Genomic DNA, 12035 nt, shown 5'->3' with positions numbered 1-12035 from the left:
TAGGGACGTGGAATGCCCTGCCTGCAACAGTAGTAGACTTGCCAACTTTAAGGGCATTTAAATGGTCAATGGATAAACATATGGATGTAAAAGGAATAGTGTAGGGTAGATTGGGTGCAACATCGAGGGCCGAAGGGCCTGTACTGCACTGTAACCGTTTTATGTTCTGTGTACATTCCTGGTGCACTTCATCATGTTAAAGTGCATTGGAATGTCTTGAGGTTCTTAACACTTAAATAAATGAAAATCTTATCCATCTTTGTTTAAATACCTCCACAATAACTGTGAACGCAGTTTGAAAACCCTTGGCTCATGAAGCACACTGGAACATCCTGAGGATGTGATAGACATGACATAAACACTAGATATTTCTTTCTCAATGTCAGTGTGATCAGCTGCTGCTACTTAATGTTATCATCTAAAATCTGTCTACAGCTTTTCAATTAGTCTGCTAAAAGTAAGAGAAAGAAATTTCAAGTAAAACAGCATTCATTCCTCAGACTCTCAGAACGCAACCTCTGAATCACACCAAAGGTTCAAGCCTCTCTCTAAGGACATCACCTCAGAAGCCACTCTGGTGCAGTGCTGATGGAGTGCTACACTGCCTGAGGTGCAGTCATTCAGGGCAAAACCTGGCTCTGACTGCCCCTCTCAGGTCAAAGGCAATCCCATAAAATGAGGCAACAACATTCTCCCGATGCCTCAGCCAGTGAAAAAAATGTCCACGGGATGTGAGTGTTACTGGCTAGGTCAATATTTATTGTCCACCCATAATTGTCCCTTTGGAAGGTGGTGGAGAGCGACCTCCTGAACTCCTTTGAGTGCAGGATCACCCACAGTGCTGTTAGGGGAACAATTCCACTAGAAGTTGATCCAGCGACAGTGAAGGAATACCAATACAATTCCAAGTCACAAAAACAGAAATTGCTGGAGAATCTGAGCAGCAGCTATACAGAGAGAAACAGAGTTAATGTTTCGAGTCCTGTATGACTCTTCATCAAGTACTCTATGAAGAGTCACCGGACTCGAAACATTAACGTTGTTTCTCTTCTCACAGATGCTGCCAGACCTGCTGAGATTCTCCAGCAACTTCTGCTTTTGTTTCACATCTCCAGCATCCGCATTTCTTTATTTTATTTCAGTTCCAAGTCAGGATTGTGTGCGGCTTGGAGGGGAACTTGCAGGAGGTAGTCATAAGGGCCTTTCAGCACAGAAATAGACCCTTCGGTCCAACTTGACCATGCCAACCAATTGTCCCAAACTAAACTAATCCCACTTGCCTGTGTTTGACCCATATCCCTCTAAACCTTTCCTCTTCACGTAGCTGTCCAAATGTCTTTCACATGTTGCAACTTTACCTGTATCTACCACTTCCTTTGGCAGTTCATTCAACACAAGAGCCACCCTCTGTGTGAAAAGGTTGCCTCTCAGGTCCCTTTTAAATCTTTCTCCTTTCACTTTAGGACAGCTCTGAGCCAGCGTGAGGCGCTGCTGTTGGAGGCGAGATTGAAAGTGTGCGTATGACGAAGCGTGTCATTCAGTGTGGATCTCAACATGAAGCAAGCAGAGCTCTCTGAGGAACATTGAATGTCACCGCGATACCCACGATCCTGGGTGGATAAAAGGATAAAAGCTGATTTGGAAGCTTTGCTTTTTACGTATTAGGGATTTTCCTTTCTTTGTTTTATATTCCTGAATTGAATTCCTTCATGCTGCCAGCCACTAGCATACAGATTACTTTTAGTCTTTGCACATCGGGCAGGTCAGTACACTTTGGGTAGATTTTCTGGTCTTGAAGGTGAGTACAAGATTTTAAATGGCCAGTAGAGAGACAGTATTTTCTCTGATGTGGCTTAGGATGAAGGGGGAGTCCAGAAGAAGCGTAGCCTTAAACTTTGACCACTCAGGGATGATATGAGGAGGCATTTCTTCACACAGAGTGTGCTGTAAGTTTCAAATATTCTCCCCAAAACACTGCTGAGGTTGCGGGTAAATTCAAATCTCCCAGCCGAGGTGAGTACATTTTTGTTAGTAGGAGCAATGAGGAACATAACATAGAACATTACAGCGCAGAACAGGCCCTTCAGCCCTTGATGTTGTGCTGACTGTTCCATTATCATCCATTTGTTTATCCAATGCCCTTAAAGTTGACAAGTCTACTACTGTTGCAGACAGGCTGTTGCACACCCTTATTACTTTGAGTAAAGAACCTACCTCTGTCATCTGTCCTATAACTATCAACCCTCAATTTAAAGTTATGTCCCCTTGTGTTAGCCATCACCATCCGAGGAAAAAGGCTCTCACCATCCACCCAATCTAACTCTCTATTCGTCTTGTATGTCTCCATTGAGTCACCTCTTAACCTTTTCCTCTCTAATGAAAACAGCCTCAAGTCCTTCAGCCTTTCCTCATAGGACCTTCTCTCTATACCAAGCAACATCTTGGTAAAACTCAGGTTGGACGGAGCTGCAGTACAGATCAGTCAGGAACTAACTGATGTTGAGATTAAGCTCAAGGGGGTTGATTAGATGAGACTCGTTCTATTGCTAAAACCCCCCTCGTTTACTTGCCTATGTACAAGCACATGAGCTTACAAATCATGAGCAAGAGAAGATCATTCACCATTCAATAACTGTAATGTCAACTCCATATCCCACCTGCCCCTGATAATCTTTCACCCTTTTGCTTAACAGAAATCTATCCACCTCTGGCTCCCAAATATTCAAGGAACACCGTGTGCAATTCTGGTCTCCCTGCTATAGGAAGGATGTTGTGAAACTTGAAAGCGCTCAGCAAAGATTTACAAGGATGTTGCCAGGGTTGGAGGATTTGAGCTATAGGGAGAGGCTGAACAGGCTGGGGCTGTTTTCCCTGGAGCGTTGGAGGCTGAGGGGTGACCTTATAGAGGTTTATAAAATCCTGAGGGGCATGGATAGGTTAAATAGACAAGGTCTTTTCCCTGGGGTGGGGGAGTCCAGAACAAGAAGGTATAGTTTTAGGGTGAGAGGGAAAAGATATAAAAAAGAGACCTACGGGGCAACTTTTTCACAGTGAGGGTGGTATGTGTATGCCAAAGAAAGTGGTGGAGGCTTGTTCAATTACAACATTTAAAAGGCATCTGGATGGTTATATGAATAGGAAGGGTTTGGAGGGATATGGGCCAGGTGCTGGCAAATAAGACTAGATTAATTTAGGATATCTGGTTGGCATGGATTAGTTGGACTGAAGGGTCTATTTCCGTGCTGTATGACTCTATGACTCTGTTTCCACTTTTACAGAAAGCAGTTCCAAAGACTTATGGTCATTGAACAGTGAAGAAAAAAAAATCACCTTATCTCTGTCTTAAATGGGAAATCCCTGCTTTTTAAACATTGTTCCCTAGTTCTAGATTCTTCCTTAAGAGGAAACGCTCTCTCCGCATTTCTCCAGCCAAGAACCTCTCAGACTTGCATGTTTCAATTTGCTTTTAATCTCCCAAATGCCTTTGCATAAAGGCCTAATCTGTCCACACTCACCTCACAAGACAACCCACCCATTCCAGATATTAGCACAAAGACTTCTGATTCCTGCCAGGGATGTAATTTCACCTTGACTTCCCATTGTAGAGGGATCCTTATTGAAGTGGCCTCTATAGTCAGACAAAGACCTTGATAACAAGAGTCAATTTATGGGGAGGATGAAGAGGACATCTTGGCTGAGACCAATCATCTCCTTGTCCAGTCTCCACACACACTCAACATTCAGGAATGCTTGGAACATTCTCTCCTTTCCTGAAACCAATCCTTACATTTCTTTAAAAACAGGTGCCTGACAAGGAAGCCAAATCATCATTCCAACATGCTGTGTGAATTTCTGAACTAATAAGATTGACTGGTTGGCATTATTCCTGCATTTCAGAACATTCCTTGATGTAAACGTTGGCACGCATCATCACTTCCAACATAAGACAATCTTGTTGAAGTAAAGATTTCTCGGTTGTCATGGGAACTTGGCAACTGGGCCAATATGCTGCAACAAAACAAGGAATGAGGGCAATGTTGCTTCCACGATTTTTTCATGACCTGTTTGCCCTTGGAAACTGACCTCTGACTCATAACTTGTTCCCTGGTTATTTCCATGCCCTGTTTATTATTCTTATCACCATTTTGTCCCCGAGATGAGGTTTGTGAGCCAGTTGTGGCTCAGTTAGTAACACTTCTGTCTCAAGGTTAAGTGTTGACCTCTCACTCCAAGGCTTGAGAACAAGATTCATGTTGAGGTTCCAGTGGAATTTTCATATTATAGAATTCCTACAGTGTGGAAACAGGCCCTTCGGCCCAACAAGTCCACACTGACCCTCAGAAGTAACTGTCCCAGACCCATTCCCCTACATTTCCCCCTGACTAATGCACCTAGCCTACACATCCCCTGGACACTATGGGTAATTTTAGCATGGCCAATCCACCTAACCTGTATACTTTTGAATTGTGGGAGGAAACCCACAGGGAGACACGGGGAGAATGTGCAAACTCCACACAGACAGTCACCCGAGGCTGGAATTGAACCTGGGACCCTGACGCTGAGAGACAGCAGTGCTAACCACTGAGCCACTGTGCTGCCCAGTTTTGCACTGTTGGAAGTAACATGTTTTGGATAAGATTCTAAAGTGAGGCCCAAGTAGTTGGAAAGAAAGATCCCATGGCAGTATTTTGAAGAAGAGTAGAGAGATGATCTCGTAACAGATTACCCCACTATCACCGCATTGCCACCAAAGCAAAATACTGCAGATGCATAAAATCTGAAACTGAAACAGAGAATTCTGGAGAAACTCAGCAGGTCTAGCAGCAGGAGAAAGAAACAAAGTTAACATTTCAGGTCAATTTCCTTTCATCAAATGGCTGAGAATGATCTGTTGAATATGGAGGCAGCTGGGTTACTTTTATTTATTCACTCCTGGGATGTGGGTGTCACTGGCATTTATCACCCATCCCTAATTGCCCTTGAGAAGGTGGGGGTGAGCTGCCTTCTTGTACCGTTGCAGTCCACATGATGTTGGATGACCCACAATGTCGTGAGGGAGTGAATTCCAGGATTTTGACCCATCCATAGTATAGGAATGGCAATATATTTCCAAGTCAGAACAGTGAGTGGCTTGGAGAGACTGGTATTCCCCTGTATCTGCTCCCCTTGCCTTTCTTGATGGAAGTAGTCATGGGTTTTGGTAGCTGCTGCCCAAAGATGAAATTTCTGCAGTGCATCTTGTAGATAATACACAGTGCTGTTCTCTCACCCTCCCTTTAAGGCACTCCCTCAAACTCATTTCTTTGGTCAGACCTTTGGTCAATTATGCCCGAAATCTTCTTATTTGGGTCAGTGACAAAATGTGTCTAATTCGCCCCAGCCTCATGAGCAGCATTTTAAGATTTAAAGGCACCATACAAATGCAGATCGTTGGTGTCCTTGTTTCAAGGAAAGATGGTCAATAGCAGGTGTGTGTTCCCCTTGGTGCAGCCAGTCAAACACCAAATATCGAATTAACCCAGTGTCTGTAATGGCCGCAGGGAGTTTTATTTCCTGTTTAATTGTCTCACCAATCAATTCCTTGGAAAAAGATGATTCAATCAACATGCAAAAAAGAGTAAACGTCCATTCAGTTTGTCCTCTGCCGTTGTTGTGTGTGTATGATACAGGAAAACCCAGGAACAGGAGGAGACAGCTCTGTAAGTCTGTTTTACCTAACACTGAGATCTTGGTTGAACTACAACCTAATTCCTTTGCCCCAGATTTTTTAATATCTTTGCAAGGCCATCCCCTGTCAGTGTAAAATTTATAATTAGCAATCGATTCAGCATTAATTACCATTTGCTGAAGACAGTCTCAAATGTCTACCGCGCTGTGTAAAAAAAGTTTCCTAATTTCACTTTCGAAACATCTGCCACTAAAAATTACATTGTACCCCCGGGCCCAAGACTACCCATCCAGCAGAAATAATTACTCCCAGTTTGCCCTATGTATCTTCCTTCTCATCTTGTAACATTGCTCAAAGTACTCCTCTCAATTCAGTGAATATAAAACTGGATTTGTTTAATTTCTCCCTGTAAGTTAACCCTTGGAGTCTGAGAGACTGTTAGATATAGAAGCAGAATTAGGTATTTAGTCCATCGAGTCTGCTCTGCCATTTGATGAGGATTGATATGTTTCTTAATCCCATTCTCCTCCCTTCTCCTGGTATCCCTTTATCCCCACACCAATTGAGAACGTCTGTATTAAATACACTCAATGACAGCCTTCTCCAGCAATTTATTCCACAGATTCACCAGCCTCTTGCTGAAGACATTTCTCCTCATCTCAGCTCGAAAGGGCTCCCCCTACACTCTAAGGCTGTGCCCTTGGGTCCTAGTCTCTCCTACTAGTGGAAACATCTTCCCCACATCCACTCTATCCAGGCCTCTCAGTGTTCTGTGAGTTTCAATCAGATCCACCTCCTCAACTTTCTAAACTCCATCGATTACAGACCCAGGGTCCTCAACCGCTCCTCAAGTGATAAGCTCTCATCCCTGGAATCATTCTTGTAAACCTCCTCTCGATCCTCTCCAAGAACAGTACACCCTCCCTTCGAAATGCGGCCCAAAACTGCTTACAATATTCCAACTGCGATCTGACTAGAGCCTTATACAGCCTGAGCAATACATCTCTGCTCTTGTATTCTAGTCATAGAGATGTACAGCAATGAATCAGACCCCTCAGTCCAACCCGTCCATGCCGACCAGATACCCCAACCCAATCTAGTCCCACCTGCAAACCCTTATCTCTCCAAACCCTTCCTATTCATATACCCAACCAAATGCCTCTTGAATGTTGCAATTGTACCAGCCTTCACCACATCCTCTGGCAGCTCATTCCATATACGTACCACCCTCTGTGTGAAAAGGTTGCCCCTTAGGTCTCTTTTATATCTTTCCCTCTCACCCTAAACCTATGCCCTCTAGTTCTGGACTCCCCCACCCCAAGGAAAAGACTTTACCTATTTATCCTATCCATGCCCCTCATAATTTTGTAAACCTCTATAAGGTCACCCCTCAACCTCCGACGTTCCAGGGAAAACAGCCCCAGCCTGTTCAGCCTCTCCCTGTAGCTCAAATCCTACAACCCTGGCAACATCCTTGTAAATCTTTTCTGAACCCTTTCAAGTTTCACAACATCTTTCTGATAGGAAGGAGACCAGAATTGCACGCAATATTCCAACAGCGGCCTAACCAATGTCCTGTACAGCTGCAACATGACCTCCCAACTCCTGTACTCAATGCTCTGACCAATAAAGGAAAGCATACCAAACGCCTTCTTCACTATCCTATCTACCTGTGACTCCACTTTCAAGGAGCTATGAACCTGCACTCCAAGGTCTCTTTGTTCAGCAACAATCCCTAGGACCTCACCATTAAGTGTATAAGTCCTGCTAAGATTTCCTCTTGATATGAATATGAATGATGCATATGCCTTCTTAACTGCCATCTGAACCTACATGTTAACTTTCAGTGAATCCTGAACTAAAATTCCTAAGTCCCCTTGTGCTTCAAATTTCTGAAGCCTTTTCCTGTTTAGAAAATAGTCTACATCTCTATTCTTCCTGTCAATATGCATAACCTCACACTTTCCCACATTATATTTCATCTGCCCCTTATTTGCCCACTCTCCTACCCTGTCCAAGTCCTCCTGCAGCCTCCCTGTTTCCTTAACACTACCCTGTCCCTCCATCTAGCTTTGTGTCATCTGCAAACTTGGCAACAATGCCCTCAGTCCCTTCATCCAGATATAACGTGGTCCCAACACTGACCCCAACGGAACTCTACCAGTCATTGCTGCTGTCCTGAAAAAGATCCCTTTATCCCCACTCTGCTTTGTACCAGTCAGCCAATCCTCTGTCCATGCCATAAGACCATAAGACCATAAGACATAGGAGTGGAAGTAAGGCCATTCGGCCCATCGAGTCCACTCCGCCATTCAATCATGGCTGATGCGCATTTCAGCTCCACTTGCCAGCGTTCTCCCCGTAGCCCTTAATTCCTCTAGACAACAAGAACCTATCAATCTCGGCCTTGAAGACATTTAGCGTCCCGGCTTCCACTGCACTCCGTGGCAATGAATTCCATAGGCCCACCACTCTCTGGCTGAAGAAATGTCTCCGCATTTCCGTTCTGAAATGACCCCCTCTAATTCTAAGGCTGTGTCCACGGGTCCTAGTCTCCTCGCCTAACAGAAACAATTTTCTAGCATCCACCTTTTCAAAGCCATGTATTATTTTGTACGTCTCTATTAGATCTCCCCTTAATCTTCTAAACTCCAACGAATACAATCCCAGTATCCTCAGCCGTTCCTCATATGCTAGACCTGTCATTCCAGGGATCATCCGTGTGAATCTCCGCTGGACACGTTCCAGTGCCAGTATGTCCTTCCTGAGGTGTGGGGACCAAAACTGGACACAGTACTCCAAATGGGGCCTAACCAGAGCTTTATAAAGTCTTAGTAGTACATCTCTGCTTTTATATTCCAACCCTCTTGAGATAAGAGACAACATTGCATTCGCTTTCTTAATCACAGACTCAACCTGCATGTTTACCTTTAGAGAATCCTCGACTAGCACTCCCAGATCCCTTTGTGCTTTGGCTTTATTAAGTTTCTCACCATTTAGAAAGTAGTCCATTCCTATATTCTTTTTGCCAAAGTGCAAGACCTCGCACTTGCTCACGTTAAATTCCATCAGCCATTTCCTGGACCACTCTCCCAACCTGTCTAGATCCTTCTGTAGCCTCCCCACTTCCTCAGTACTACCTGCCTGTCTACCTAACTTTGTATCATCGGCAAACTTCGCTAGAATGCCCCCGGTTCCCTCATCCAAATCATTAATATATAATGCGAACAGCTGTGGCCCCAGCACCGAACCCTGCGGGACACCGCTCGTCACCGGCTGCCATTCTGAAAAAGAACCTTTTATCCCAACTCTCTGCCTTCTGTTAGATAGCCAATCCTCAATCCATCCCAGCAGCTCACCTCGAACACCATGGGCCCTCACCTTGCTCAGCAGTCTCCCGTGTGGCACCTTATCAAAGGCCTTTTGAAAGTCCAGATAGACCACATCCACTGGGTTCCCCTGGTCTAACCTACTTGTTACCTCTTCAAAAAAAATTGAAGAGTACATTGCCCCTGCTACCATGGGCTCTGATCTTATTTAGCAGCCTCCTGGGCAGCGCTTTATCAAAGGCCTTCTGGAAATCCAAGTCGATCACATCCACTGGCTCTCTATTGTCAAACCTGATCATCACCTCCTCCTAGAATTGTAACAAATCTGTCAGGCATGATCTCCCCTTGACAAAGGTGTGCTAACTCAGCACTATTTTACAATGCACTTCCAAGTACTTTGCAAACTCATCCTTCATAATGGAGATCTTACCAATGACCGAGGTCAGGCTAACTGGCCTATAATTTCCTCTCTTCGGCCTCCCTCTCATCTTAAACAGGATGTTACATTAGTCATTTTTCAGTCCTCTGCGACCCTTGCTGATTCCAGTGATTCCTGAAAGATCACCACTAATTCCTCCACAATCTCTTCAAACAACTCTTTTAGAACAGTGTCATCATTCTGGTCTGGGTGATTCATCCACTTCAGACCTTTCAGCTTCCCCAGCACCTTCTCCTGAGAGGTAGCCACTACAGCCACCCTGACTCTCTTCAAGTTCTGGTATATTACTGGTGTCTTCCATTGTGATAAGCCCAGGTATTGTGATGGTGAATCTATACTGCATTACCTCCAAAGTCAATATATCCCTCCAATGTCTGGATGGCATAGCTAAGGTGCAGACATAAGTGTTTTGGATCTGCAATTACATGTTGTTTGGCTGGGGCTAAGTGCCTGACAACAGAGTTGGAAATACGACCATTGTCAGCACAGTGGGAGGCCATTCAGCCCAACATCCCTATTCCATTAAGTTGAAGGTAATTATTCAACCATCCCCCTCAATACTACATAATTGAAAAAGAGTTGTACAGTGTCTTCAACATAATGAAACATCCCAATGTGGTTCACATGACAACTATTCGGCAAATATTTGACACAGAACAACATCACATAAGGGCGGCACGGTGGCTCAGTGGTTAGCACTGCTGCCTCACAGCGCCAAGGTCCCAGGTTTGATTCCAGCCTCTGGTGACTCTCTGTGTGGAGTTTGCACATTCTCCCCGTGTCTGTGTGGGTTTCCTCCGGGTGCTCTGGTCTCCTCCCACAGTCCAAAGTTGTGCGGGTCAGGTGGATTGGCCATGCTAAATTGGCCATAGTGTTAGGTGTATGAGTCAGAGGGAAATGGGTCTGGGTGGGTTACTTTTCAGAGGGTCGGTGTGGACTGGTTGGGCCGAAAGGCTTGTTTCCACGCTGTAGGGAATCTAATTTAATCAGAGTTCTTTGCAATAGACACCAGAATGTTGGATAAGTGTAGGGTGGGTCTTCTTGTTGGGAGGGGATCAACAGATAAAGGTACAAGTGCCAACGTTGCAGAGATGAGAATGGGGGACATGAGAGAAGTCAGTTTCAGAGGAGTGCAGAGACCTTGGAGTTTTGAGATGCGAAAGGAAGTCACCGTGCCAGGAGAGACAACACCATGGAGAGAGCTGATGACCAGGGTGTGAAGTTTTTTTAAAATCTTGGACCTCACTAGACTGGGAGCCATCATAGTTTCAGTGAGCACAGCTGGTAATGTGAGTGCAGGACAATTTATTTCAGTAAGGAACTGGGGCACGGCCTTCAAATCAGGCCTGAGCAGACTTGACGGGCCGAAAGGCCTAATTCTGCTCATTTATGGGCAGCACAGGGGCTCAATGGTTAGCAGTGCTATCTCACAGTGCTAGGGACCCAGGATTGATTCCAGCCTCAGGTGACAGTATGAAGTTTGCACACCCTCCCCGTGTTTGCATGGGTTTCCTCCTGGTGCTCCAGTTTGCTCCCAAGATGGGCAGGTTAGTTGGTTTGGCCATGTTAAACTGCCCCATACTATTCAGGGATGCGCAGGTTAGAGGTGGGTTATAGAATGATAGAATCTCTACAGTGTGGAAACAGGCCATTCGGCCCTACAAATCCATATCAACCCTCTGAAGAGTAATCTATCCAGACCCATTCCCCTATTATTCTCCATTTATCCCTAACGAACACACCTAACCTGCACATTCCTGAACACTATGGGAAATTTAGCGTGGCCAATCCACCTAAGCTGCACATCCTTGGACTGTAGGAGGAAACCCACGCAAACACAGGGATAATGTGCAAACTCTACACAGGCAGTCACCCAAGGCTGGAATCGAACCCAGGTCCCTGGTGCAGTGAGGCAGCAGCGCTAACCACTGAGCCACTGTGCCGCCCGTTAAACCATAGTGAATGTGGGAATATGGGCATAAGGTGGGATGCTCTTCGAAGGGTCAGTGCAGACTCAATGGGCCAAATGGCCTCTATGCCCTGCAGGGATACTGCATAGGACAATCCTTGTACCTGTCTTTCCCGGTCTCCCTCTTGAAGAGTTCGTCGAAGTGCACCATCTTCTGCCGTGTGATGGTGTGCAGTTTGAGGCGGGGGCGAAGACGGTGCAGGAGCTGCAGGTGGTTATAGAGCTGACCCTTGCCGTCTCTCCTCATGCAGCTGCTGGGGCCCCAGAAGATGAAGATCGGGTCGCGGCTGGCGTTGAGGAGCTCGCCCCCTTTCTGCAGCAGCCGCTGGATGCTGGAGTGCGCGACCACCCGCAGGCTGGTCCTGTGGCCCACATCCTCCTGGTAACCCCGTGTCGGGGCGTCGTTCATCCTGATGACGCACTCGGCGCGGTCGATCTCTGCTCCCCGCCCGCTCCCGATAAGTTGCCCAGAGCTGGTGACCAGAGCGCAGTCCTTACAGTGGACCTGCAGAGCCTGAAACAACAACAGCAACAAAACCAGGCCTTAGTCAATCCTTTGCTGAAACATTGAAGGCAGGAGAGCACCCAAAATACTCCACATGACACTCCCTACTCAGGGGTCATCTGGGA

At 45.7% G+C, this 12035-nt stretch overlaps 1 protein-coding gene across 4 annotated transcripts in view; it reads right to left on the bottom strand.

Annotated features, from left to right (window-relative positions):
- The window catches only part of st6galnac5a (ST6 (alpha-N-acetyl-neuraminyl-2,3-beta-galactosyl-1,3)-N-acetylgalactosaminide alpha-2,6-sialyltransferase 5a), a 74626-nt gene that overhangs the window by 17770 nt on the left and 44821 nt on the right, over window positions 1-12035 (bottom strand). For all 4 annotated transcript variants that reach the window (XM_072574759.1, XM_072574758.1, XM_072574760.1 and 1 more), the window contains one exon: window positions 11510-11919. In XM_072574759.1, coding sequence (XP_072430860.1) covers window positions 11510-11919 — 410 coding nt within the window. The remainder of the gene's footprint in view (window positions 1-11509; window positions 11920-12035) is intronic.

Source organism: Chiloscyllium punctatum, chromosome 7 (assembly GCF_047496795.1).
Source record: "Chiloscyllium punctatum isolate Juve2018m chromosome 7, sChiPun1.3, whole genome shotgun sequence".
Taxonomy (NCBI): Eukaryota; Metazoa; Chordata; class Chondrichthyes; order Orectolobiformes; family Hemiscylliidae; genus Chiloscyllium; species Chiloscyllium punctatum.
The sequence above is the reverse complement of the archived record's forward strand: the minus strand, read 5'-3'. Positions and strand labels throughout refer to the sequence as shown.